The 24,743-nt window shown below is 34.6% G+C and overlaps 1 protein-coding gene across 1 annotated transcript; it reads left to right on the top strand.

Annotated features, from left to right (window-relative positions):
* Positions 1–72: 72 nt before the first annotated feature.
* LOC105331195 (uncharacterized) lies at positions 73–24,727 on the top strand. Its single transcript, XM_011433293.4, has 29 exons — positions 73–257; positions 588–658; positions 1,178–1,276; positions 1,476–1,550; positions 2,576–2,680; positions 2,983–3,082; positions 3,690–3,825; positions 4,000–4,075; positions 4,492–4,689; positions 4,880–5,009; positions 5,131–5,247; positions 5,493–5,599; positions 6,010–6,131; positions 6,434–6,579; positions 8,009–8,119; positions 8,808–8,899; positions 9,737–9,872; positions 10,049–10,224; positions 10,932–11,013; positions 11,127–11,291; positions 11,380–11,504; positions 12,071–12,200; positions 12,449–12,630; positions 13,190–13,271; positions 14,195–14,305; positions 14,406–14,494; positions 14,607–14,727; positions 14,968–15,146; positions 23,616–24,727. The coding sequence occupies exons 1-29, from the start codon at positions 191–193 to the stop codon at positions 23,697–23,699; spliced, it is 3,414 nt and encodes a 1,137-aa protein (XP_011431595.3). The 5' UTR covers positions 73–190; the 3' UTR covers positions 23,700–24,727.
* Positions 24,728–24,743: the final 16 nt, after the last annotated feature.

Consider the following 24,743-nt stretch of genomic DNA (forward strand, 5'->3'; position numbering starts at 1 on the left):
GTGATCCATGCAAAAGCCTGTCAATTTCATCATCATTACAACCAAATGCGGACATAGTGATCACGAGGCGGATACCGCTTAGTGCGACAGTGTTACAGCGCCAGCAGTCAGCTGTATAATACAATAACTCGATAGACTAACATGGAGACCACTCAGTACTTCTTGCGTTACTGGACACACTCCTGACAACATGACAGCGCGTTCTACATTAGTCCTTTTGTTTGTTTTCTGTGTGGAGTTTGGTTGTGTATTTTCAGGTAACGTTTCAACATTCTCTAGATTTTTGTTAATTATGAAAATATATGTATTTTTTTTTTCTTGATTTTATGTTATCATACAACAGAAAGTTTGGATTTTCATCAGAATGAATTCAAGGCCAGGAATATCATCAATGAACAGAATGGGACAAAAATGGCTATATATTTTAATTTTTAGAATTTATTTAAGGAATGTAAGCAATTGAAATTCGAATTAAGAGTTTTAAAAGTCTTCTATTGAAAGGGTATTATGCTTTACAAAATTAGTCCAGATATCAGATCTGAACTTGAAATATTGATGATATAATGAAAAAATGTTTCATTTAACAGAAAATGTTGTATGGGATGACAACTTCAAACGGCCATTGAAAGTTTATACAAAACCTAGGAGTTTAATTGAAGTAAATTCATATCTATACATGCACAAAATATTGGCTCTGTGAATATATTGTTACCTAGTACATCGAACTGTCATATTTTATGTAACCAACCACATGCCTTATTATATCTCCATAATAATTCATATTTATATCAGTATACATAAAGTGCGTCTTTCATCATTGATGCCTGCATGTGTGTAAGTATTCTTATGTAATAATTGACAATATTAACCAAATATCCGTGACAATATATATGAGACCTATTACTAAAACGCCGCTTAAAGCTGATTTCTTCTTGTTTCAAGTTTTAACAACCATAACATTTGATGAACTTTTTAGCTGCTAATGCAGATTAAAATATTTTCTTTCTTTCTTAAAGAAATATCGAAAAGAGCTTTACATACATTTATTTTGTTTGATAATTATCTTCTCTACGTATTCATGAAAATGGTTTAGGCTGACTGAGAAAAAAAAAACATCTGAATGAAATTGTTTTGATTGATTGAAAATAGAATATGAATGATATTAAACATTATACAGGTTGTGAACGAGCGAAGAAGACGGTATGTCGCCCCGAAGAGAAAAAAGGGGACATATAAAGACCTGATAGGACATGGCGGATCTGTGATTGACAGAAAGGTATGCACGTTATAATTATAACGACGTTATATTTGTTACTCAATTGTCATACAACAGAGACACGAAAGAGTTCTGGGATGGGATGAACAATGCAACATTGAGTGTTCCAGCGAATTCATAAAGAAGAGTCATATCAAATAAATATTTTATTTTATAAATTTGTCTACATTGTAATGAATTTTTCGTTTTTGGTAAATAGGCTTATGACCCAGATTCTGTTATTGCTGGCATCCTTGCTGGGATGTTTGTGGAAAGAAATGGAGTCGAACGGATGGTAAAATCTTGTTAACAATGTTAATTTAAACAGACTGAAGTTTGTTAATAATTTGATAAAGTGAATGCAATGTATTACTATCGCTGAATTTGATGTTTTGAGGGGGAAATAGCAAGGCAATGTTAGAGATAACTATTGTCTTTATTTGGAAAAGGTTTTTTTTTTGGGGGGGGGATGCGTTAGTGACTGCAGGTTTGAACCCTGTCGACGACTAAACGATGCTGACAATGAATATGTATAGCAACAAGTGTTTCATTTTATATAATTTTTATAATCCATTTACTATTTTTCGTGTGACAATGCTTTGTACACGAGACTTTTAACTTTGATACAATTTTTTTTCTTCAAAAGATAAGATTACTTTTGTTATTGAGGTTAAGTGTTACGGATTCATTCCATTCAAACCATCAACATGCACCACTTGATAACAAGAGTTTCTTATTGCACCACATTTCACAATTTCACATCTAAGGTATAAATGACATAGAAGTGCTGCAAAAGTTTGAATTTATTTTGTTGTACAGACATTAAATTAAAATATGTTAATTTTGTTTTGTATGTAAAATCAAATAATTAAAATATCTAAATAGGAGAGAGAGAGAGAGAGAGAGAGAGAGAGAGAGATACGAACCTTGTATGTTCATTACATTATAGCCAACTGTCGGACCAACTATTTATTCAGGTTGGTTCAACTTCACTCTAACCAAAGGACCTAGTATCGTTGTCAACTATTTTATCTATTTATAATTTCAAGTATGCTTTTATTGGAAGAAGTTGGTTCAGAGTTTTTCTATCCAATTTGTTATAAATTTGCCAGTGTACTAACATAATATTTCTTTCTAATCACTGGTTCTTTTGAATTTATTTAGTAATAAAATTTGAGATATGAAAAAACATTATATATGAGCATAACTACATATACTTACTTAATGGTAATCCTTTTTAAACCGGTTTAAAAGAAATACAATTTCTCAGAATATATATAGGCTATTCATATGATTTAATACATGTATGTTGTTTTTCAGCCTAATGTTGATTTCCAACGTAGCCGGAAGTTTCGTGGACAACAGTTGGATACACACAAACTGACACACAGACAGAAAGTGATATATGGCCTAGAATCCGAAAATGTAAAATAATGTACTTATTCAAATGTAAAAAAAAAGTCCATTGTTGTTTGTATATACCAATCATCTGCAATATTTAACAAAAATCACAGAAATTAAAAGAAAACTCAGTATGGTATATATATGTACATGTATTTTGATTAACTTATACAAGTACATGTAAGTATCTACCTAATAGTGTTATTGTAAGTTTTCTGTGATGGTAGATAAATGTTGAAATCTGAAGAGCGAAACAGAGAATATCTAGAGATTTGTCTCAGGTATGATGTACGAATATTTAGCAGCAAAATCTTCTTTTTTTCAAGTCGAACGATATGAGAACACGAAGAAAAAGAAATTTCGTTTCTGACAACAACTCACTTTGGCCGAGAGGGGTAGTGCCATACCAACTTGACGGAAATATGTGTAGGTTTGATCTGGAATTAAAATATTTTAAGAAGACCTGGCGATCAACAAATTACCTAATAAATCTATTTTTAAGTGATATATATCTTAACTTAAAAATTTGAATATTTCCCTACCTCCTCGGGTTTGTTACTGTAGCCTAAAATTGGGCGCGACCATTCAGTCGTCTTTAATCAATGCGGTCCATGCTTTTTGCTCGAAATTCATTGCATAAATAATGTACATATATAATCGTTGATAACCAGCTTTTTATTTTAAACTTGATAATCGGCCGGCAGATTGAAATGTTACACGTTTGAAATACGGTAAATTTGTCTCGGACACTAATCTACAAAGGTAGAAGATTTTTTTCTGTAAAAGGGTTAAAAAGTATTCAAATGTCTTCATCTATTTTCAACCTACGTTGTATTGCAGCTCATTTAATCGAGAACTATTAGTTGTAAATAATCAAATTCCCTCAAAATAAACACATATATACAATTTCTTTTATCTTTAAATTGAAAGATATATCATAAAACTAGTTTACGTCAATGGAAACAAATACATAAATAACTATCACGTACGTTGTACTACAACAACAAAATTCTATGGTTTTTTTCACGTTCAGCCCCCGACGCCGTGGACGTTGTAAAAGCAGGGATAGAGATGCTACACAACATGACCTGTGTGAGATTCGCACCCATCGGCTCCCAGCTCGCCAACTCTGTTTCCCATAGCAACCACGTTTATTTCTTCAGCCAATCGTAAGTGGCACAGTATTTGGCAAACCATATCATCTCAAAACCTTAATATTAAACTAATGGTGTATGATTGACTAATCCATATAATTGAATTATAATTTTGTTTTTCAAATAGAATATTTATTATCAATATTGAGTGTTTAAATTCTGTTGACAAATAAGCGGTGTATATTTCAGCGGTTGCTGGTCCTACGTTGGAATGATTGGATGGGGCCGACAGGAAATAAGTTTACAAGATCCCGGATGCATAAGTGTGAGGTTACAACGAATAAATACAGAACTGATAATAGAAACATTTGAACAAGACCTTGGACTTTGGTAGGACGTAGCTATCTTTTTCTTGCATCATAACAAGTTGAGAATGACGCTGGTTTCAAGTGAAATATACACAAATTGCCTAGCCTTAGCTCAAAAACCAGACAAATCTTGTTGATTCAAAGACTCATGGCTGAGTGGCCAACGATGAAATATACATGCCTACGTCATAATGCTGTTTGACACATCTACCCAAAGTCCAAGCTCCTGTTAAAATGGTTCTAGTTCATACATAGACAACCTTTGATTACTCCTAGACTTCAACCCTAATCATCTGAATTACAAAAGAAACTCTCCATCATCTGCTATCGTGTAACGTACATTAGTATCCATTTCAAATTTTCCACTTTTTAGCTTGCCACGTCCGTTCATGAGATATGCCATGCATTAGGGATGTGGCACGAACAAAATCGGTCGGACAGAGACAGTAAGATCGAGTTGTACGGAGATAACATCAGCGGTGGCGGATTAAACAACGTCAATTTCAGGCGCATGACCACTAGAAACTCGTATCCATACGATATATCATCAGTGCTTCAATATAGTCTCACGGTAAGGTACTTAAGAATTTTTTTTTAAAAACTGGATTGATAATTCATATAATACTACAACTATCGCTGTCTTCGCCATCAACCTCATCCTCATCATCCTCATTTTCATCATCATCATCATCATCATCATCATCATCATCATCATCATCATCATCATCAGTAGATATTAACGTCAATATCGCTTCTTCCAGTCCTTTGCTGTGGACAGATCTCGGCCAACCATGCGCTCAAAGGATCCGAGATTAGCTTTTTTGACGGATAAAGCCACTGGTCTGATGTATTACGATGCAAAGGAAATAACGAAGGTTTACAGCTGCACACGTACGAGAGAATTCTTTTTAATAAATATCGAAATGTGATTTTCGTCAGAAAATGATTTTCAGTAGAGGAGTGTTTTGAAGCATTCGTAGGGAATTTGTTGATAATATAATTTGTATTACAGAAAACTGCGTTAACCCTCTAAATTGTGACAATGGCGGATATCTGAACCAGAACTGTCAATGTCAGTGTCCGGCAGGTCTGACTGGCAGTGACTGTAGATCTGTCGTCTCCAGTCCTGGTAAGAAGACTCGGCAATCTAAGCTTATACTTTGACCTGACAAAAATAAGACTCTTATTTGACTGAAGTTCTGGTCGATTTGGGAACGAAGTTTAAACAAGTTTTTGATAATTTATTTCAAACAAAGGATATAGGAATGTTAAAGGACATCAGCACTCAATAATCGCCAAATGTTTTTTTTCCTCGACTGTTGAGGTACTTTTTCTATCTTTTGAGTCATATTTGCCAAATAATTTTCTATCGAGGTTGTGGTGGCGTCATATCTCTCTCAGCGAATGAAGAAGCGAAGATATCATCGTCGAATTATCCTAACAAGTACAGTTTAGGAGAAGAGTGTGTCTGGCTAGTAAAGGTATCCTTCTATTCTATAAAATCTACAAACGTTTAAGATTCGCAATCCGCATACTGTAGGATAGTCGCGTTATCCGAAAATTGTAGGATAGTTGCATTATTTGCAGACCGGGGATAATTTTGTCATACAAGTTGTAAGATAGCCGAGTTATTAGCAAAAATATGATATTAGTATAATCTATATGTTTTTATAGGACATCGATTTATATTCAGAATGTCAGATAGCTGCGTTATTTAAAAATAATACAATGTAGTATGGTTACGTTATACAAAAATAGCAGAAAACGTGTTTTATGTAAATATTGTTTTAAAAGTCTAATTATCTTTAGTTTGAGTTCTCGTTTTTTTTGTGTGCAAATGTCATGTTTAGGAATATTGGTATTACAGTTGATGAATTATTTGTTTTATAAGGGTCCCCCAGAGCACCATATACAGATGACAATAGAATTTATGGATATCTCGGATAACGGATACGATGCTTGCTATCACTGGTTGGAGGTCCGTTACAACTTAATGGGACAGGACGGCCCGGAGTAAGTATAAGTATACTTCTCAATCACCAGACGATGCCAGGGTTTCTGCTATAAGGACTTAACAAATATTTATCTATAAACTTATGTGCAGTTTTTACACACGTGAAGCTTAAATGAACTCAATTCTTTTCTTTTTGTTGACTTCAGTGTTTTTGTCTCAAGTTGCTACATTCAGGATAAGTAACAATTTTATAAAACAGGTTAGAAATGTTTATCTAATTGCAGCAAAGCGGGGTTACGGTATATTTTCTAAAAAAAATTAATCCAGTAAAGTTATTTAAAAAACAACCTCTTTAAAACAGATTATGTGGTCTTCGGAGGGACGAAACATTTTATTCATCACACGATGAAATGGAGAACGTGATGATGTTAAAGTTTAACTCCGCCATTTCCAGTGACAAGGCTCCATCGACAGGGTTCCGTCTCACTGTGAGAAGTATCGGTAAAAGTAAGTAACAAGTACACTAACTAAAGAGTATCGGTAAAAGTAAGTATCGAGTACACTTAAAGAATCGGTAAAAGTAAGTACAAGTGAGTACTAAGAACACTGAAAGTATCGGTAAAGAAATGTTAGAAATACACTGAAAGTATCGGTACAAGTAAGTATGAAGAATACCGAAACTATCGGTACAAGTAAGTGTCAAGTACACTGAAAGTTTCGGTACAAATAAGCATCAAGTACACTAAAAGTATCAGATCAAGGAAGTGTCACGTATCCAGAAAGAAATTGTGGAAACTAGAAAGTATGAAGTATATAAAGAGCATCTTAACAAGTAAGTTTCTTGTTTAATTAAAGTATCGTTGAAGACAAATATCAAGTATAACGAGAGCATCGGTATGAATAAGTATGAAGTACATTTAAAGTGCCGGTACAAGTAATATATTAAGTAAGTAATACTGAGAGTATCGGTGTAAGGAAGTCTGAAATATACTGAAAGTAGCCGTCAAAGTACATATAAAATATGCTGAAAGTAGTATCATTTATACTAAGTATTGGTACAAGTAGGCATACAAAAATATAAGTACATGTTAGTAAAAACTATATTACATGTACAAGCATCCGAACAAGTAGGTACTGAAGGTGCTAGACATATAAAGCATACTGATAAATTGGTGACAGTAGGCTTTTAGAATACCAGCTGTAAGTATAGCTAAGTATAGCTAGGTACAAGTACTATTTGAAAGCATTGCATGAAAAAGATGGATTATTAGTCTTGTAAATAGGTATTACATTTGTAGGTAGATACTGAGAATATTGAAATTATTGGTACAATAACAAATAAGACAATAAAAATTACGTTGAACGGCTACATCATTCTATGAATATAAAATTTCGATGATATATTTGTCAAAATTAAAACAATATTAACTATTAATATAAGGATATATTCCTTTATTATTTATCTTGATGCCGGGAAACAATGGGGAAAACCCCAGTTGATATGAATTTAATGATAATTTCGAATTAAATTATTTAATAATTATCAATATGAATTAATTAAGTAATGACTAGTCTGTGCACAACATATCTTAACCTTTCATCTCAGCTCTTCAGTACTATCAACAAATTAATTGTTCAGTAGTTGCGAAATAAAGATAATAGACTAAGTATAAATTGTTGAAAATGTATTTTCTAGATTTATCAAAATACTGTTTGGGCACTTGTTATGTTGTGTTTTAAGCGAAACATAAATTGGCGTAACTGTCTGTAATTTTTGTCAATTATTGAATGTATTGTTTATTGAAATAAAATAATAGACTTGTTAACACCATCAAATCAAAACTACTTGTGTATTATTTTCATTTACAATTCGAGTTTATTTGAGAACTTCTGAATGATATTCATGGTGTATTATTTTATTTACTATTTCTTGCAGGTTGTGTTGACCACCCTTGTAAATTTGGTGAATGTTACGTCACTGATACGTCATACAGATGTCAGTGTCAGTCGGGTTTTGCCGGAACTAACTGTGACGAATTCGTAGGAAGTGAGTATGATAACATTTTGTAGCATTATGTCGATCTTGTCCGTAAATTGTATGTACATTTTGTACAGTACTGTTCTTATGAATAATAATTGACTTAGCATATGAATTTAAAAATTTCTGTCGGAAGCGTATCAGTCGAGTAAACTTCGTTATAAGGCACTGCAAATAAGAAAGTTACGCTATAATATATATTTTAAATCGATTTTTTTTATTTTGGCATTACATTAACGCTGTTTAAAATCTTTACAATCTGGGTATTTTTCTTTAATTTTTTTATACGTAAAACATAGAAAGCACAGGGAATAAACATTTGTAGATCAGTACAAAACAAACCGTTTATATCAAGCACAGGGTCCAAGCCCGTTTTGATATTAATTTTAATGTAACCATCAATTAAGTTTATGGTTTATATATTGAAATTAATGTCAAAACTAGTTTGGCCTATGTGGAAATTAAGTAAATGAATATCAAGTTGTTGTACTCCACTCAATCCTCAAGAGCACGGGTATTATTTGTTTTATCAATTAAGCTTTGTATAATTGTGAGCCTTATATTGAAAGATTATGTTCATTGATTTATTAGATGTATTATTTAACCATTCGCAAAATTTTATAGCATAGTTTTTTTCTTCGTGCTTGGTTCGTTTTGCTGTTCCACAGTGACCAATTGAACTATGGTTTCGTTTCAGGAGACATGTACTTGTTCTCTAACTTTGATAACGAGGAATTAAACTTTCTACAAAATGTGGATTCGGATGATTTCGACTGGACTTTACATTCGGTATGTCATCTAGTCTACTATAATACCACGATGAATGATTTATCTTATCTATATTGCTTGTATAATTATACAATATAACATTGTGTTTAATGAAAATAGGATGTTTATATAAGCATGCAGTCAAACGTTCCTGAAAAAAAAAAACGATTGCTTAAAAATAAGCACCTCTATGCAAAAATTTTAATGGAAAAAGTTAAATTTCAACGCTGTAGATTTCTAATTTTTAAACAATAGGAATTACTTTCTGCGAAAAATCGCAAGAAGCACCAGATTTCAAAATATGGAACAGATCTAAACGTAAACTAAACAATTATAAGCTACACACCAAGTTTCAAATAAATTCGTATAAAAGTATGGAAAACTAGGTTTGGGCAGATTGACATACATGTACAGTCATCTAGAGCGATCAAGATTTTTATCTTCTCCCGTTTCACTGGTAGAGGACCAACAAGACCAGGTTGTGTAAAAACTCACAACTTGTTGGAGAGAAATCAATATCATGTCAATTTTCCATTTTCCATTGGTTTTGTCTGTGATAACACTACAAATCAATTTGTAACGCATATTTCAGTACATTTTATTAATGACTATTATAAGATTTAATCGCACAGTTGCTGAAAATTATTTTAAAAAAATTATGTAATTATTCGTTGAAATTTATATTTTGAGTTGATCAAATATGCTCGGGCGTGATCAAAATTGATCATATAGCAATTCGGAGATTTGATCACCTATGACCACATTTGATAACCTAATGATACCCCCAAAAATGATTCCTCATTCCTAAAATAAATCATAGGAATTAAGTCCTTTAATTGTTCATTTTCTATGGTTTAGGGAAGCACACCCTCCTCCGCCACTGGTCCACAGTCAGCCAAATCCGGACAATATTACATGTACATCGAGGCTTCCGCGCCTCGCTCCGAAGGCGACAAGGCTATTCTTAGTAGTGAAATTGTCAAGTTTAGCTCAGGTATGAACCAGTGCAGAACTTGATATCTGAAAAAAAGTTTCGTTTTGCATGTTTTTTTTTTTCATAATATGAAATTTTTTAAAGAAAACTAGTTTTACGTGTACATGTATTCATTTGATTTACATTCCACTGACATATACATGTATATATACATACAACCAATTGATTTGTTACAGTACATGAAAGATGTCTGCGATTCTCTTACCACATGTACGGGTCCGCGATCGGCTCCTTAGCTGTCTATTTCCAAGGTAACAGCACCAATAAAACACTGGCTTTCCAAAAAATCGGCGACCAGGGCAATCAGTGGAACTCCACGGAAATAGACATTCCGCCCATGCAAAACCTTCAGGTTAGTCAGTCTTCTGTTTTAAGTACAAGACATTTTATATCTATAGACAGCGGCGATTCTTGTGAAATTAACTGCAAAGAAACCCTAGCTGTTTATAAACAATTTATTACTAAATCCACTCTGCATAGAATTTATTTCTAGATCCACTCTGCATAGAATTTTATTTAAAGCTGTATATGCCATAATATTATCATATAAGCATTATATGTGTATTTCATCAAATTGATATAGGCCTATAAGATGTAGATATTTTACAAATGAACTATTAAAGTTCATTAAATTATTAATGAAAAATATTAAATAACATTTTAACGGATTGAAATTATTAGTCTACCCGTTCATATTTTCTCAGAGTGTAAAAATTATTATTCACTATCATGTGATGTCATCAGCTTTTTCGATATTTAAAATGTAAACAAGAATTCGACTCGAAAGCGTGCATTTCGGTGATAGATATACCCCAATGTTCGCCACAAAGGTCAATCGTTTATGAATGTGTCTTATATTAAGCTTAATTTAGGAAAATATAATTTTTCTCCTTATACATTGAATAACAAAGCACCACTTTATATCACCAAATGAATGTTCGTTGCATTTGTCAGAAACTTTTCATTTTTATCACACTGACTAATTTTGGGTCTGGTTTCCAAAATCGTTAAATTATTCTTTATACGGCATACACATCTTAGAGTATGTTTCTTCTACAGATCATCATTGAGGGAGTGAGAGGTTCGAGCTATGATGGGGATATTGCTATTGATGCAATAGAACTTCGCAGTCACAACTGCTGTAAGTAGCTAAAAAGGGGGTTTCTTTTAATAAATGGTTTGTCCAAACGGTAAATTTTTCACGGACTACACATACAAACAACTGTTTAGTTCTCTACACACTCTTGTCAATAGCAACAACGCTTCCTCCCACAACTACTGGCACGACACGAATCTCTACTGAATCAGACCCTCCCACGACACCTATAACCACGCCCTTTATTGGTGACAAGGCGTCAATCAATGTCACGGATTCAATCACGCCAACTTCTGCTACACAAGCCCCTCTGCCTGTGTCAGGTATCATTCTATATCTATTATATTTTTGTGAATATCATTAATGTTGATAACTTGATATGTAAACTATAATTGGTTTATTCTACTGCAGTTACCTGTGATTTCGAAACCGGAAACACGTGCTTTCTTGAGAATCTTGAGCAAACACTGATTTCAGAAAAAGACACAGTATCCACTGAATTGCAAAAGGATGATTTCGACTGGACGTTACATTCGGTAAGAAAATCATAGCGGAAAAATTTAACATAAAATAAAGTTTAATTTCACTTGTTATAAAACAAATAAAAATGAACTTTGTTATGGTCAAAATAAGCGTAAAATAGTTTGATATTAAAATTTGTAAAATGGTCTGAATAGATCTCATTATACAATAATCGCGAAAGCATATTATCGTGTAGTTAACGTTTTACGCATTCCTATTTAAAGCTTTTCATATCAGACTCGAAATTACCTTAAAAACACCCCTTTATACATGTATCTATAACTTAAATCAGATTGTATCATCCAAGAAATGAATGGGAAAATGCAATACATTACAATATAAACCAAATTTTCCGGATTTTGCGCATCAAATAAACTCGTGGAGCGCTGAAACAGCGTTCTTTGTAAGTAATATCATTTAAAGCTAGATCGTTTTTTAATAAGATGATATGATAAGTAATCTAACCTCAAACATATGCGGCAACTGTGTGGCGAACATTGCAAAATTTTCTTACATTCGAATAAAGACGGGTTTGCAGTAAATATATGTACAAGTTTAAAAGTGAACCTACATTTTCTAGGGACCGACCCCTTCCTCAGATACTGGGCCCGCCATGGCGTACAGAGGGTCACGGTACGCCTTCATTGAAGCATCCAGTCCCAGGAAAGACGGGGATAAGGCTATAATGAGATCCACGAATACGTTTAGAGGTGATTAACTAATTAACTAATACTCTATATTGTTACCTTTGTTTGTGGGTAATAGAAAATGGTTAATGGATAAACCAAATAAAAGAAGTTGCATATTTATGACTATTTCGATTATTATTTTTATATGTAAAACATGATAGAGGGTAAATGAATCTGACAATACATGTACTACAATACTAGCGTGTCACTTGTAGCTTATATAGAATTTGAGGTTGACTTATTCGATATTTTACATATTGATATTTCAGATACTGTGCAGTGCTTGGGCTTTTCCTATCACATGTATGGTAAAACATCGGGGATGGGAAAACTCAATATCTATTATACAGCCCAGAATGGTTCAATCTTTAGAATTTTTAGTAGAATTGGCAACCTAGGAGATGCTTGGAGAAGAGAGTTTATACAGATCCCACCCACACGCGGACTTCAAGTACGTCTATCGCTATGTAAATTCATAGCCACCCACCCCCGCCCCGAACCTATCTTCCTTTTACAAATCCACGCATGATCTTATATGTTGGTTTTACTTTTGTGTGTTCCCTTGTATAAATCATTTGCATGCATGGTATTTCATAATTAAACTGTAAAAAAATTTTTTTTATTTGTGACATTCAAACACTCGTGTATTAATGTTTATTCAGTCAAAAAGACATTATGCCTGAGTGTTGGCGTCCTGAGCCATTATACCGGGTAGTTGGACATTGCTGTTCATGTGAACTACGGGCCTCATATCATTCTTTTAAGAAATGTTACTTTTATTTACACTTAAAGACTACTATATGCCCATGTTCTGCTCCAAATATAGGTCCCCTACTGACTATTCACTATTCCTATGAAAAATCGTTAGAATGGGTCATGGTATATAAAATATATCATTAAGTTTTCTAAAACTTCCATAATATTACGGATATTTTTGAAAACAGATATCAAACCCAAATCCATCTTAAGAAAATGAAAAAATTACACAATATTTGTTTTTATTTTCATAGATCTATTTTGAGGGTATTCGTGGAATCGGTTACAGAAGTGACGTAGCAATTGATGACCTCATCGTTAGCGAGGGAGAATGTGGTACGAGTAGCGGGATCTCTATACATTTATTTGGATGGTTGTCAACATCAATAATTATTGTTTTAAATCTATTTCTACAAAGAGCATGAGTCAATAAAATGAGAGACATTAACTTTGTGTTGTTTGATATTAATAGTGATACTGCTTTGCCAAACTTGCTGGTTAAAAGATTTTTTTTCTAGCTGCTCATAAGTCAGTTATTTACTCAATATAAATTTGTGAAAGAATGGCCAAACGATATTTATTTGAAAAAAGTAACATTTTTGTTTTTCATCTATTTTCATTTGATATCTAGATATCTATTCATTCTCCCTCATGAAACACGATTCAAATTCATTCATAAATGTATCCAGTAATGCTCTGCAAAAATCGTATCGGACAGCACTTTTCGGCGTTTTCAACTGATTGTAAGCTCCGTATTTATAAATAAAGAGCCCATTCTGTCATTGTATTTTACTGAATAATTGTTACAACAAGCAATTTAAAATCTTTAAAAGTAATGCCTCAAGCAAACAATTTGTACAACTTGCTGAACTCGAGTATGAATTTGATGAAGAGGATATCAAAGAACACGAGGTGTAAGATGTTAAATCATGGTCAGCGATCGAGGACGTTTATGTCTATAACCATCGTTTTGAAAATGACACAACTTCACATATTTAGCGCAAATGAGCCCAGACAAGAAAATAAAGAATTCTTCATTAGCTAGTTCACTCAGAACCGATAAAAAGACTGATAGTTGTCTTTTGCTGTTTTGCGTCCCGTTGAGACGAATTTTGTTGCAAATTAGGTATGACTAGGTATTTGCCAACCCTGTCTCAGACAAGATGAGATTAGAATTTAGTTAAATAAAGAAAAACTAAAGCATAATAATTTCTCTGGATCATACATACCGCTTATACTTAGATTAACTATTTGTATAGGATGTGCCGCTAGACCGTGCCAACATGGCGGAGTTTGTCATTCTCTTGGCGGATCTAGCTACAACTGCAGCTGTGTAGGCGCGTACGGGGGAACTCATTGCGAGGAATTAGGTAAGAGGGAATTTGTTAACGTTACAACTTATATGAATTCAACTATGCATCTGACGTGTTCAATGGTTATCTTATTTCCGTTTAGTTTGATTTTGATCAGTTTCAGCGATATCTTGTTCATTTGATGACGGATTGTGCGGTTTTCTGGCCCAGTCTACGGATGATGATTATGACTGGCAATTTGGAACGGTAAGAGAGAGAGAGAGAGAGAGAGAGAGAATGAGAAAGAGAGAGAGATCTTGAGAGAGAGATCTTTCTTAATGTTATATACAATGTTAATCATTTCTCTTGGTTTTTCTAGTATACAAGAAGCAGGTACACCGGACCCCAGACCCCCCTAGACGGCCGTTTTGCCTACACCGAGGCTTCGTTCAAAGCGAGGGGAAGTACCAGCATCCTGACGACCGCCGGAACACAGCTAGGTAACCCAGCCCTAACCCCACCTGTCTTTCCCCAGCCCCACTTGTCTCTCCCTATAACCATACCTGTCTTTCCATTAGCCCACCTGTCTGTCCCCAGCCCCACCCTCCTCTTCACACCCCTTCCTTACTCTCAGTCTTACTGTCTTACAGTCATCGGAAGGTTAAAATCACATAAAATAGATCGCAGAAAAGTACGTTGTTTTAAATAAAACACTTTGACCTATTTTGTTTTTGTTGTAGCTTTCCAGGACTGGTGTTTTTCCTTCTCTTACTACATGTACGGGTACAACATGGGAGCCCTCGCGGTCAGGGCCGGCTACTCCGGCCTCGGTCTGCCGTACCGCTGGTTCTGGTACGGAAACAAGGGTGCGAGGTGGGAGCACCAGAGTATAACCATCCACGCCATTCCCAGACTCGTGGTAGGTAACAAATGTGTCTAGAGGAAAGATGTAAAATTTCAGATCTTGACAGGGTGAATGTTGACTGCAATAATGCCGCTCTCTCCTATTGTTTTTTGTCTGAGAGCCCTCTTTCAAAATAATATAAATTAAAGAGGACATATAGAGTAGACCTACATTATTGCAGCTAAGGTTAAATCTGGAGAGCAGCAGGCATGTTCACGAAGCTATCTTCGGACTATGGTGCGTCCTAAGTACATCTTAGAATGAGTCTTAGTCTTAAGTCTGTTTCTCGTGACTGTCCTGAATTTACATATAGGACCCGCCATACATATAACTTTGTCCAAACTTTAGGACATCACTTACATTTGTACCTTGTCTTAAGACCATCCTAGGGTGGGTTTTTTTTTTTTTGGGGGGGGGGGGAATATTTGAACTTGTGAAGCTTGACAATAGACCTGTAGAATAAAGCGATCTTTTCTACAGTTCGAGCATGTCCCGGGAGGGGGACATAGTCATTTATTCTATCATGTACGTTCATTTAAACCTATATAATTATGTGGTGCGGGACCCTGAATTCTTCACCACCCCCACCCCCTTCTCTTTTTTACATGCCTGCTTGTGAGCTGACAAATTAAGCAAAACTTCGGAAATACTGTCTCTGTTTAGTGAAGAAAAATAAGTCATTTATTTTTATTATCTGCATTAAGTAAGTTACATTCATTGTTTCGATTACTAGTATTGGCTAAAAAATATTCAAATGTCTTGGCTAAAAATTAATGCGTGATCATTCTTGTTAATGTATTACATGTACTTCAATGACAAGATCATCAAATGCTAATTAACACTCAAAGAATGTACATGTGTTGTTTAACGTGGTATGGGATATATGTCGATATTTATGTGGATTAAAGTTAATTATTATTAAAATACTTTCATCGGTTTAGAATTTTCAAATTTCATAATATTTAACCCAAAAATGCGTTTTAAATTTTTTTGGAAAGATAATAATTTAAAAAACCCCAGGACAGCGCAGTTTGTTAAATGTTCACTACGAATCTGTTAGTCATGAATTCGAATGTTTAACATGTTTAAACAGGCAATCGGTTTTTAGAACGCAGTTCGCAGTTCGCAATTGAATAGTGAACTGCGTTCTATAGAACGCAGTTCGCAATTCAAAAATTAGAATTCATATTTGGGGCCCGCTTGCCTTATATGCAATTGAATAGTGAACTGCGTTCTATAGAACGCAGTTCGAAATTCAAAATTTATAATTCATATTATGGGCCCGCTTGCCTTATATGCAATTGAATAGTGAACTGCGTTCTATAGAACGCAGTTCGCAATTCAAAATTTTGTGCGATTGAATAGTGAACTGCGTTCTATAGAACGCAGTTCGCAATTCAAAATTTAGAATTCATATTTGGGGCCCGCTTGCCTTATATGCAATTGAATAGTGAACTGCGTTCTATAGAACGCAGTTCGCAATTCAAAATTTAGAATTCATATTTGGGGCCCGCTTGCCTTATATGCAATTGAATAGTGAACTGCGTTCTATCTAGAACGCAGTTCGCAATTCAAAATTTTGTGCGATTGAATAGTGAACTGCGTTCTATAGAACGCGGCTCGCAATTCAAAATTTAGAATTCATATTTGGGGCCCGCTTGCCTTATATGCAATTGAATAGTGAACTGCGTTCTATTGAACGCAGTTCGCAATTCAAAATTTAGAATTCATATTTGGGGCCCCATCTATCTAGAACGCAGTTCGCAATTCAAAATTTTGTGCGATTGAATAGTGAACTGCGTTCTATAGAACGCAGTTCGCAATTCAAAATTTAGAATTCATATTTGGGGCCCGCTTGCCTTATATGCAATTGAATAGTGAACTGCGTTCTATAGAACGCAGTTCGCAATTCAAAATTTAGTGCGATTGAATAGTGAACTGCGTTCTATCTAGAACGCAGTTCGCAATTCAAAATTTAGAATTCATATTTGGGGCCCGCTTGCCTTATATGCAATTGAATAGTGAACTGCGTTCTATAGAACGCAGTTCGCAATTCAAAATTTAGTGCGATTGAATAGTGAACTGCGTTCTATCTAGAACGCAGTTCGCAATTCAAAATTTAGAATTCATATTTGGGGCCCACTTGCCTTATATGCAATTGAATAGTGAACTGCGTTCTATAGAACGCAGTTCGCACTTCAAAATTTAGAATTCATATTTGGGGCCCGCTTGCCTTATATGCAATTGAATAGTGAACTGCGTTCTATAGAACGCAGTTCGCAATTCAAAATTTAGAATTCATATTTGGGGCCCGCTTGCCTTATATGCAATTGAATAGTGAACTGCGTTCTATAGAACGCAGTTCGCAATTCAAAATTTAGAATTCATATTTGGGGCCCGCTTGCCTTATATGCAATTGAATAGTGAACTGCGTTCTATAGAACGCAGTTCGCAATTCAAAATTTAGAATTCATATTTGGGGCCCGCTTGCCTTATATGCAATTGAATAGTGAACTGCGTTCTATAGAACGCAGTTCGCAATTCAAAATTTAGTGCGATTGAATAGTGAACTGCGTTCTATCTAGAACGCAGTTCGCAATTCAAAATTTAGAATTCATATTTGGGGCCCGCTTGCCTTATAGGCAATTGAATAGTGAACTGCGTTCTATAGAACGCAGTTCGCAATTCAAAATTTAGAATTCATATTTGGGGCCCGCTTGCCTTATATGCAATTGAATAGTGAACTGCGTTCTATAGAACGCAGTTCGCAATTCAAAATTTAGAATTCATATTTGGGGCCCGCTTGCCTTATATGCAATTGAATAGTGAACTGCGTTCTATAGAACGCAGTTCGCAATTCAAAATTTAGAATTCATATTTGGGGCCCGCTTGACTTATATGCAATTGAATAGTGAACTGCGTTCTATAGAACGCAGTTCGCAATTCAAAATTTAGAATTCATATTTGGGGCCCGCTTGACTTATATGCAATTGAATAGTGAACTGCGTTCTATAGAATGCAGTTCGCAATTCAAAGTTTAGTGCGATTGAATAGTATACTGCGTTCTATCTAGAACGCAGTTCGCAATTCAAAATTTAGAATTCATATTTGGGGCCCGCTTGCCTTATATGCAATTGAATAGTGAACTGCGTTCTATAGAACGCAGTTCTCAATTCAAAATTTAGAATTCATATTTGGGGCCCGCTTGCCTTATATGCAATTGAATAGTGAACTGCGTTCTATCTAGAACGCAGTTCGCAATTCAAAATTTAGAATTCATATTTGGGGCCCGATTGCCTTATATGCAATTGAAAAGTGAACTGCGTTCTACCTAGAACGCAGTTCGCAATTCAAAATTTAGAATTCATATTTGGGGCCCGATTGCCTTATATGCAATTGAATAGTGAACTGCGTTCTATCTAGAACGCAGTTCGCAATTCAAAATTTAGAATTCATATTTGGGGCCCGAAATTTTCAGGGGCATCTACTAGTGGTATTTCTCTACCACTGTGAACATACGGTGATGCAGCTATCTCTAGTTTTTAAGAATCGGGCTAATATACAATTGAAAAGTGAACTGCGTTCTATCTAGAACGCAGTTCCCAATTCAAAATGTAGAATACCTATGGGCCCCGGTAAAAAGTGAAAAAAATAAAGATTCAAATGAAGCATATTTCCCCCCTAACATTATCTATTGATATCTATTCCATAATAATTAACAAGTTTTAGCGCTGAATTTATTGTATATAAAAAGCACGAAGCTTTTAAACATGGTAGGGGTCAGCATACATTCGTGATTTTGTATAGTAAATCGACGACGGGCATTCATTTCAAAGCCTTTGTTTACTGTAAGCCTAACCGAGGACAAACTTGTTGGAAAGACAAAATGCGCATTAAGAAAACTCCTGTGAAAGTAAGAGGTTTGTACTACATTAGACTGGGACCTAAAAAATGAAAAAAATATGAAAATTTCAAGGTTTTTCCTATAGCAATCGAAAGCTATTATACTCTGTCCCAAGATATCTTGGATTCTCATTTTGCTTAATTGCATGATATCTATAAATACCTCAGAGTTTAAACGATGTTCATTCAAAAGTATGCAAAATTTCCAAGATATTTCATTCGAAACGCCCCTGTTAGCTGATCAGGTTTCAATACAATGCTAAAAAATGTGATGTCGTTGCAGCAAGCCCGGATGATAACGTTGTAAAATTGCGCGATGTATTCCGAGTGTATTCCGAATGGAGAAAAGATGTAAACATTCCCCGTTATAAATCTCCGTAAGGAATCGGTTTTCCTTCCTGTGAATTTTTCTGAGTGAAAGATGATAATGAGTCAATGAAATTATCTTGGAAAATATCCCTTTTAACTATTTCAATTGCACTTCTTTCACAGGTATGTGTATTTTTATTATGAGGTTTTTACAATTTTCACCTCTCAAAATATTTTTAAAATCTATTTTTTTGATTAAATATTGTAAAATTTGAAAATTCTAAACCGGTGAAAATATTTCAAATATAATGTACTTTATTCTTAATTGATATCGTCAGGTGTCCCATACCACCTAAAGGTAGTTTTCTTAAAGTAGTTTTCAAAGTCATTTCTTAATAATATGTTTACAGTGCGACTGTTGGGGCGAGCGCAAAAGGAACTTCACATCTTTTAATATTAATGCCATTTGTTTGTTCGCCGTAGAATTCACGTTATTCCTATGTAAAAGCAGTTAGGTTTTCTTTAAAATTAAGACATTCAGTATAACAAAATAAATAGTGCCTGTTTGGGAGGATTATATATCATATAAACCAATATCATATTGTACAATATCGTATGATACGATAAAATATAATATAACAATATCATATAATACAATTTCATGTGATATAATTGTATATTACAGAAACCAATATCATATTATATTATATGATACAATATTATAGATACAATATAATATCATATAATATTGTATCATTATATACAATACTATACAGAACACTATCATGATACAATATCATATCATAAAATATAAAAAAAAAAATGATACATATCATATCGTATCATATAACTTTTTACAATATAACATATGATATTATATTGTATCATATTAAACAATAGTGTTTCATATCATACAATACTTTATCATAGGAATCATGTTATATCATTTAACAACAACCACATCAAGCAGGTTTAAGTGAGGTAGGAGATTTCTTTAGCATCCTTGATAATGGAGATCAGGCTCTGCATCTGAAGCAACCTCTGCGTTTCATTTATAATATAGTTAAATCAACTTTGCAAGCTATCATCTATAAAACATGTGACCTGTTCCAAAAATCTAAACCTCATCCTGCATCCGTAACCAATGGCTCAGATTTAGCATTCAAGCCTGTCAGGTGCATCAGTATCATAAGACGCATCACCCATGCAAGTTTGGTGAAGTTAGGACCAGTTATAACTAAAATATCATCATCAGAGGGCACCACCAATTAAAACCTTAACCACCTCCAGCATCCGCAACCTATGGCTGAGATTCAGCATCCATGCCTATCATGTGCATCTGTATCATAAGACACACCATCCATTCAAGTTTGGTGAAGTTAGGACCTGTAATAACTAAAATATTTTTTTATCATCCTTGATAATGGAGATCAAGCTCTGCATCTGAAGCTTCCTCTGCGATTCATTCATATTACAGTTTAATCAACTATGCAAGTTTGAAATAGTACTAATATCTATGTAACATGTGACCTGTTAAAAAAAACTTAACCTTATCCAGCATCCGAAACCTATGGATCAAACTCAGCATTCAAGCCTGTGAGGTGCATCAATATAATAAAACGCACCATCTGGTGAAGTTAGGACAAGTAATAACTAAGATATCATCATCAAAGGGCACCTGTTTCAAAAACTTTGACCAGGTCTTAAAACCTTAACCTCCTCCAGCATCCGAAACCTATGGCTCAGATTCATTATTCAAGCCGTTCAGGTGCATCAGTATAATAAGACGCACCATCCACATAAGTTTGATGAAGTTTGGACCAGGAGTAGCTAAGATATAATCATTAGAGGGCACCTACTCAAAAAACTTTAACCAGCTCCAAAAACCTTAACCTCCTCCAGCATCCGAAACCTATGGCTCAGATTCAGCATTCAAGCCTGTCAGGTGCATCAGTATCATAAGACGCACCAACCATACAAGTTTGGTGAAGTAAGGACCAGTAGTAAATAAGATATTATCATCAGAGGGCACCTGCAACAAAAACTTTAACCAGCTCTTAAAACCTTAACCACCTCCAGCATCCGAAACCTATAGCTCAGATTCAGCATTCAAGCTTGTCTTGTGCATCCGTATCATAAGACACACCATCCATGCAATTTTGGTCAAGTACGGACCAGCAGTAACTTAGATATTGCTATCAAAGGGCACCTGCAACAAAAACTTTAACCAGCTCTTAAAACCTTAACCTCCTCCAGCATCCGAAACCTATAGCTCAGATTCAGCACTCAAGTCTGCCTGGTGGATCAGTATCATAAGACACACCATCCATGCAAGTTTGGTCAAGTACGGACCAGCAGTAACTTAGATATTGCTATCAAAGGGCACCTGCAACAAAAACTTTAACCTGCTCCAAAAACCCTAACCTCCTTCAGCATCTGAAATTTAGGATCCAGATTCAGCATCCAAGTCTTTCAAGTCCACAAGTAGGTCCAGATGCATCATCCATGCAAGTTTGGTGAAGATAGGACAAGTAATAACTTATATAGATAGAGGACCTGCAACAAAAACTTTAACCAGGTCCGGACGCCGACGCCGGGGGTATAACATAAGCTCCCCCCGACTTCGTCTCGGTGAGCTAAAAACTAGAGAAAGCTGCATCACCATATTTTAACAGTGGTAGTGAAATACCACTAGTAGATGCCCCTGAAAATTTCGGGCCCCAAATATGAATTCTAAATTTTGAATTGCTAACTGCGTTCTAGATAGAACGCAGTTCACTATTCAATTGCATATAAGGCAATCGGGCCCCAAATATGAATTCTAAATTTTGAATTGCGAACTGCGTTCTAGATAGAACGCAGTTCACTATTCAATTGCATATAAGGCAAGCGGGCCCATAATATGAATTCTAAATTTTGAATTGCGAACTGCGTTCTATAGAACGCAGTTCACTATTCAATTGCATATAAGGCAAGCGGGCCCCAAATATGAATTCTAAATTTTGAATTGCGAACTGCGTTCTATAGAACGCAGTTCACTATTCAATCGCACAAAATTTTGAATTGCGAACTGCGTTCTATAGAACGCAGTTCACTATTCAATTGCATATAAGGCAAGCGGGCCCATAATATGAATTATAAATTTTGAATTTCGAACTGCGTTCTATAGAACGCAGTTCACTATTCAATTGCATATAAGGCAAGCGGGCCCCAAATATGAATTCTAATTTTTGAATTGCGAACTGCGTTCTATAGAACGCAGTTCACTATTCAATTGCATATAAGGCAAGCGGGCCCCAAATATGAATTCTAAATTTTGAATTGCGAACTGCGTTCTATAGAACGCAGTTCACTATTCAATTGCATATAAGGCAAGCGGGCCCCAAATATGAATTCTAAATTTTGAATTGCGAACTGCGTTCTATAGAACGCAGTTCACTATTCAATTGCATATAAGGCAAGCGGGCCCCAAATATGAATTCTAAATTTTGAATTGCGAACTGCGTTCTATAGAACGCAGTTCACTATTCAATCGCACAAAATTTTGAATTGCGAACTGCGTTCTATAGAACGCAGTTCACTATTCAATTGCATATAAGGCAAGCGGGCCCCAAATATGAATTCTAAATTTTGAATTGCGAACTGCGTTCTATAGAACGCAGTTCACTATTCAATTGCATATAAGGCAAGCGGGCCCCAAATATGAATTCTAAATTTTGAATTGCGAACTGCGTTCTAGATAGAACGCAGTTCACTATTCAATCGCACTAAATTTTGAATTGCGAACTGCGTTCTATAGAACGCAGTTCACTATTTAATTGCATATAAGGCAAGCGGGCCCCAAATATGAATTCTAAATTTTGAATTGCGAACTGCGTTCTATAGAACGCAGTTCACTATTCAATTGCATATAAGGCAAGCGGGCCCCAAATATGAATTCTAAATTTTGAATTGCGAACTGCGTTCTATAGAACGCAGTTCACTATTCAATCGCACAAAATTTTGAATTGCGAACTGCGTTCTATAGAACGCAGTTCACTATTCAATTGCGAACTGCGAACTGCGAACTGCGTTCTAAAAACCGATTGCCGTTTAAACATGTTTATCAAGAACACGCATAATTATCAATATATTTGACCACATTTCATATCAAAAGCACGACTTTAAAAAATGATTCAGACCAAATTCCAAAACCTTTTAACATGCATTCTTTATACCTATGACAAGATTAACATACACACATCTTAAAAGGCTGTTCAATTTATTTCGCAGATTGAGATCATGGCGGTGCGAGGGTGGGGCTATCGGAGTGATATGGCGGTGGACAACGTGTCGCTCACTCCGGGGACGTGCTAATGCTATCTCTTTTTTATTTATTTCGATGAAAAAAATTTCATTTGATTGTTTTTTTTATTTATTTATTGCATGTTGATTTTGGTTTTACATGTATTTATCAACATTTCATTATTTCTTGTCCATTTTAAAGAGATGGGGTACCGGTGTTTTGTTATTCTATATTGGCTGTAAGGTGTTTTTATTTGTGGGAGGGGGTTACTTAAATACTATTTTGATTTTTTTTAAATGGGGTGAGTAGGTTAGAAATATGAATTAGTTCTATGCGCAATTGTAACACACTTTAAATTCAGAAAACAAGTCACAAATGGATGCCATCACCAGAATATTCATCGCAATATATATTAATTATTTTTCTATTTTTCGTAATTTCTATGAATTTATCTTCTTTTTAAGGTTAAACTTCTGAAAAAAAACTTCATAGAAAATACATAATAAATCATCAAATGAACAAGCTTTAGTTATAAGGAGGTATGGGGTACCTCCATTTTTGACAAACTCTCTTTCGAAATAAACTATGAAATTCTTAAATATTTTCTTAAATGGGTAAAGTTGGTTTTTTAAATTTTGTTTGTTAGTTTGATTTATGTTTTTGTTGCTTAATTAGTTGATTAAACTAGTTTTTTTCGTTTTAAAAAGAGTTATTTTATGAATTTTAATTGTATTCAATGTCTTGTTGTCTTCGTGTTTGTTTCACGTTATCAGTGAAGGTATTGCAAGATCAGACCACAAGGCCACGAAACAGTCAAAGTTTATCAGTTGTCTGAAACTGTTATCATTAAAAGTACAAATGTTTTGAAATGTGTTTTTAAAAAAATGTTTAAAACTGCTTCTTGAACTTCGGGCAATTTTCCGATGTTGTACAAAATGACACGCGGTTCTGTTTTATATGTTTAACGCGTTTTTCATTTACTATAGTAATCAATTGATGACGACATTGTGGAACGTCTTATAATTAAAATGATTTTTTATAAATGATGAATATAAATTTATAAATTCTATTTCCATCGAAAAGGGAAACTTCATCTGCTAGTCGCAAACTTGTTT

This window comes from Magallana gigas, chromosome 5 (genome assembly GCF_963853765.1).
Source record: "Magallana gigas chromosome 5, xbMagGiga1.1, whole genome shotgun sequence".
NCBI classification, from domain to species: Eukaryota; Metazoa; Mollusca; class Bivalvia; order Ostreida; family Ostreidae; genus Magallana; species Magallana gigas.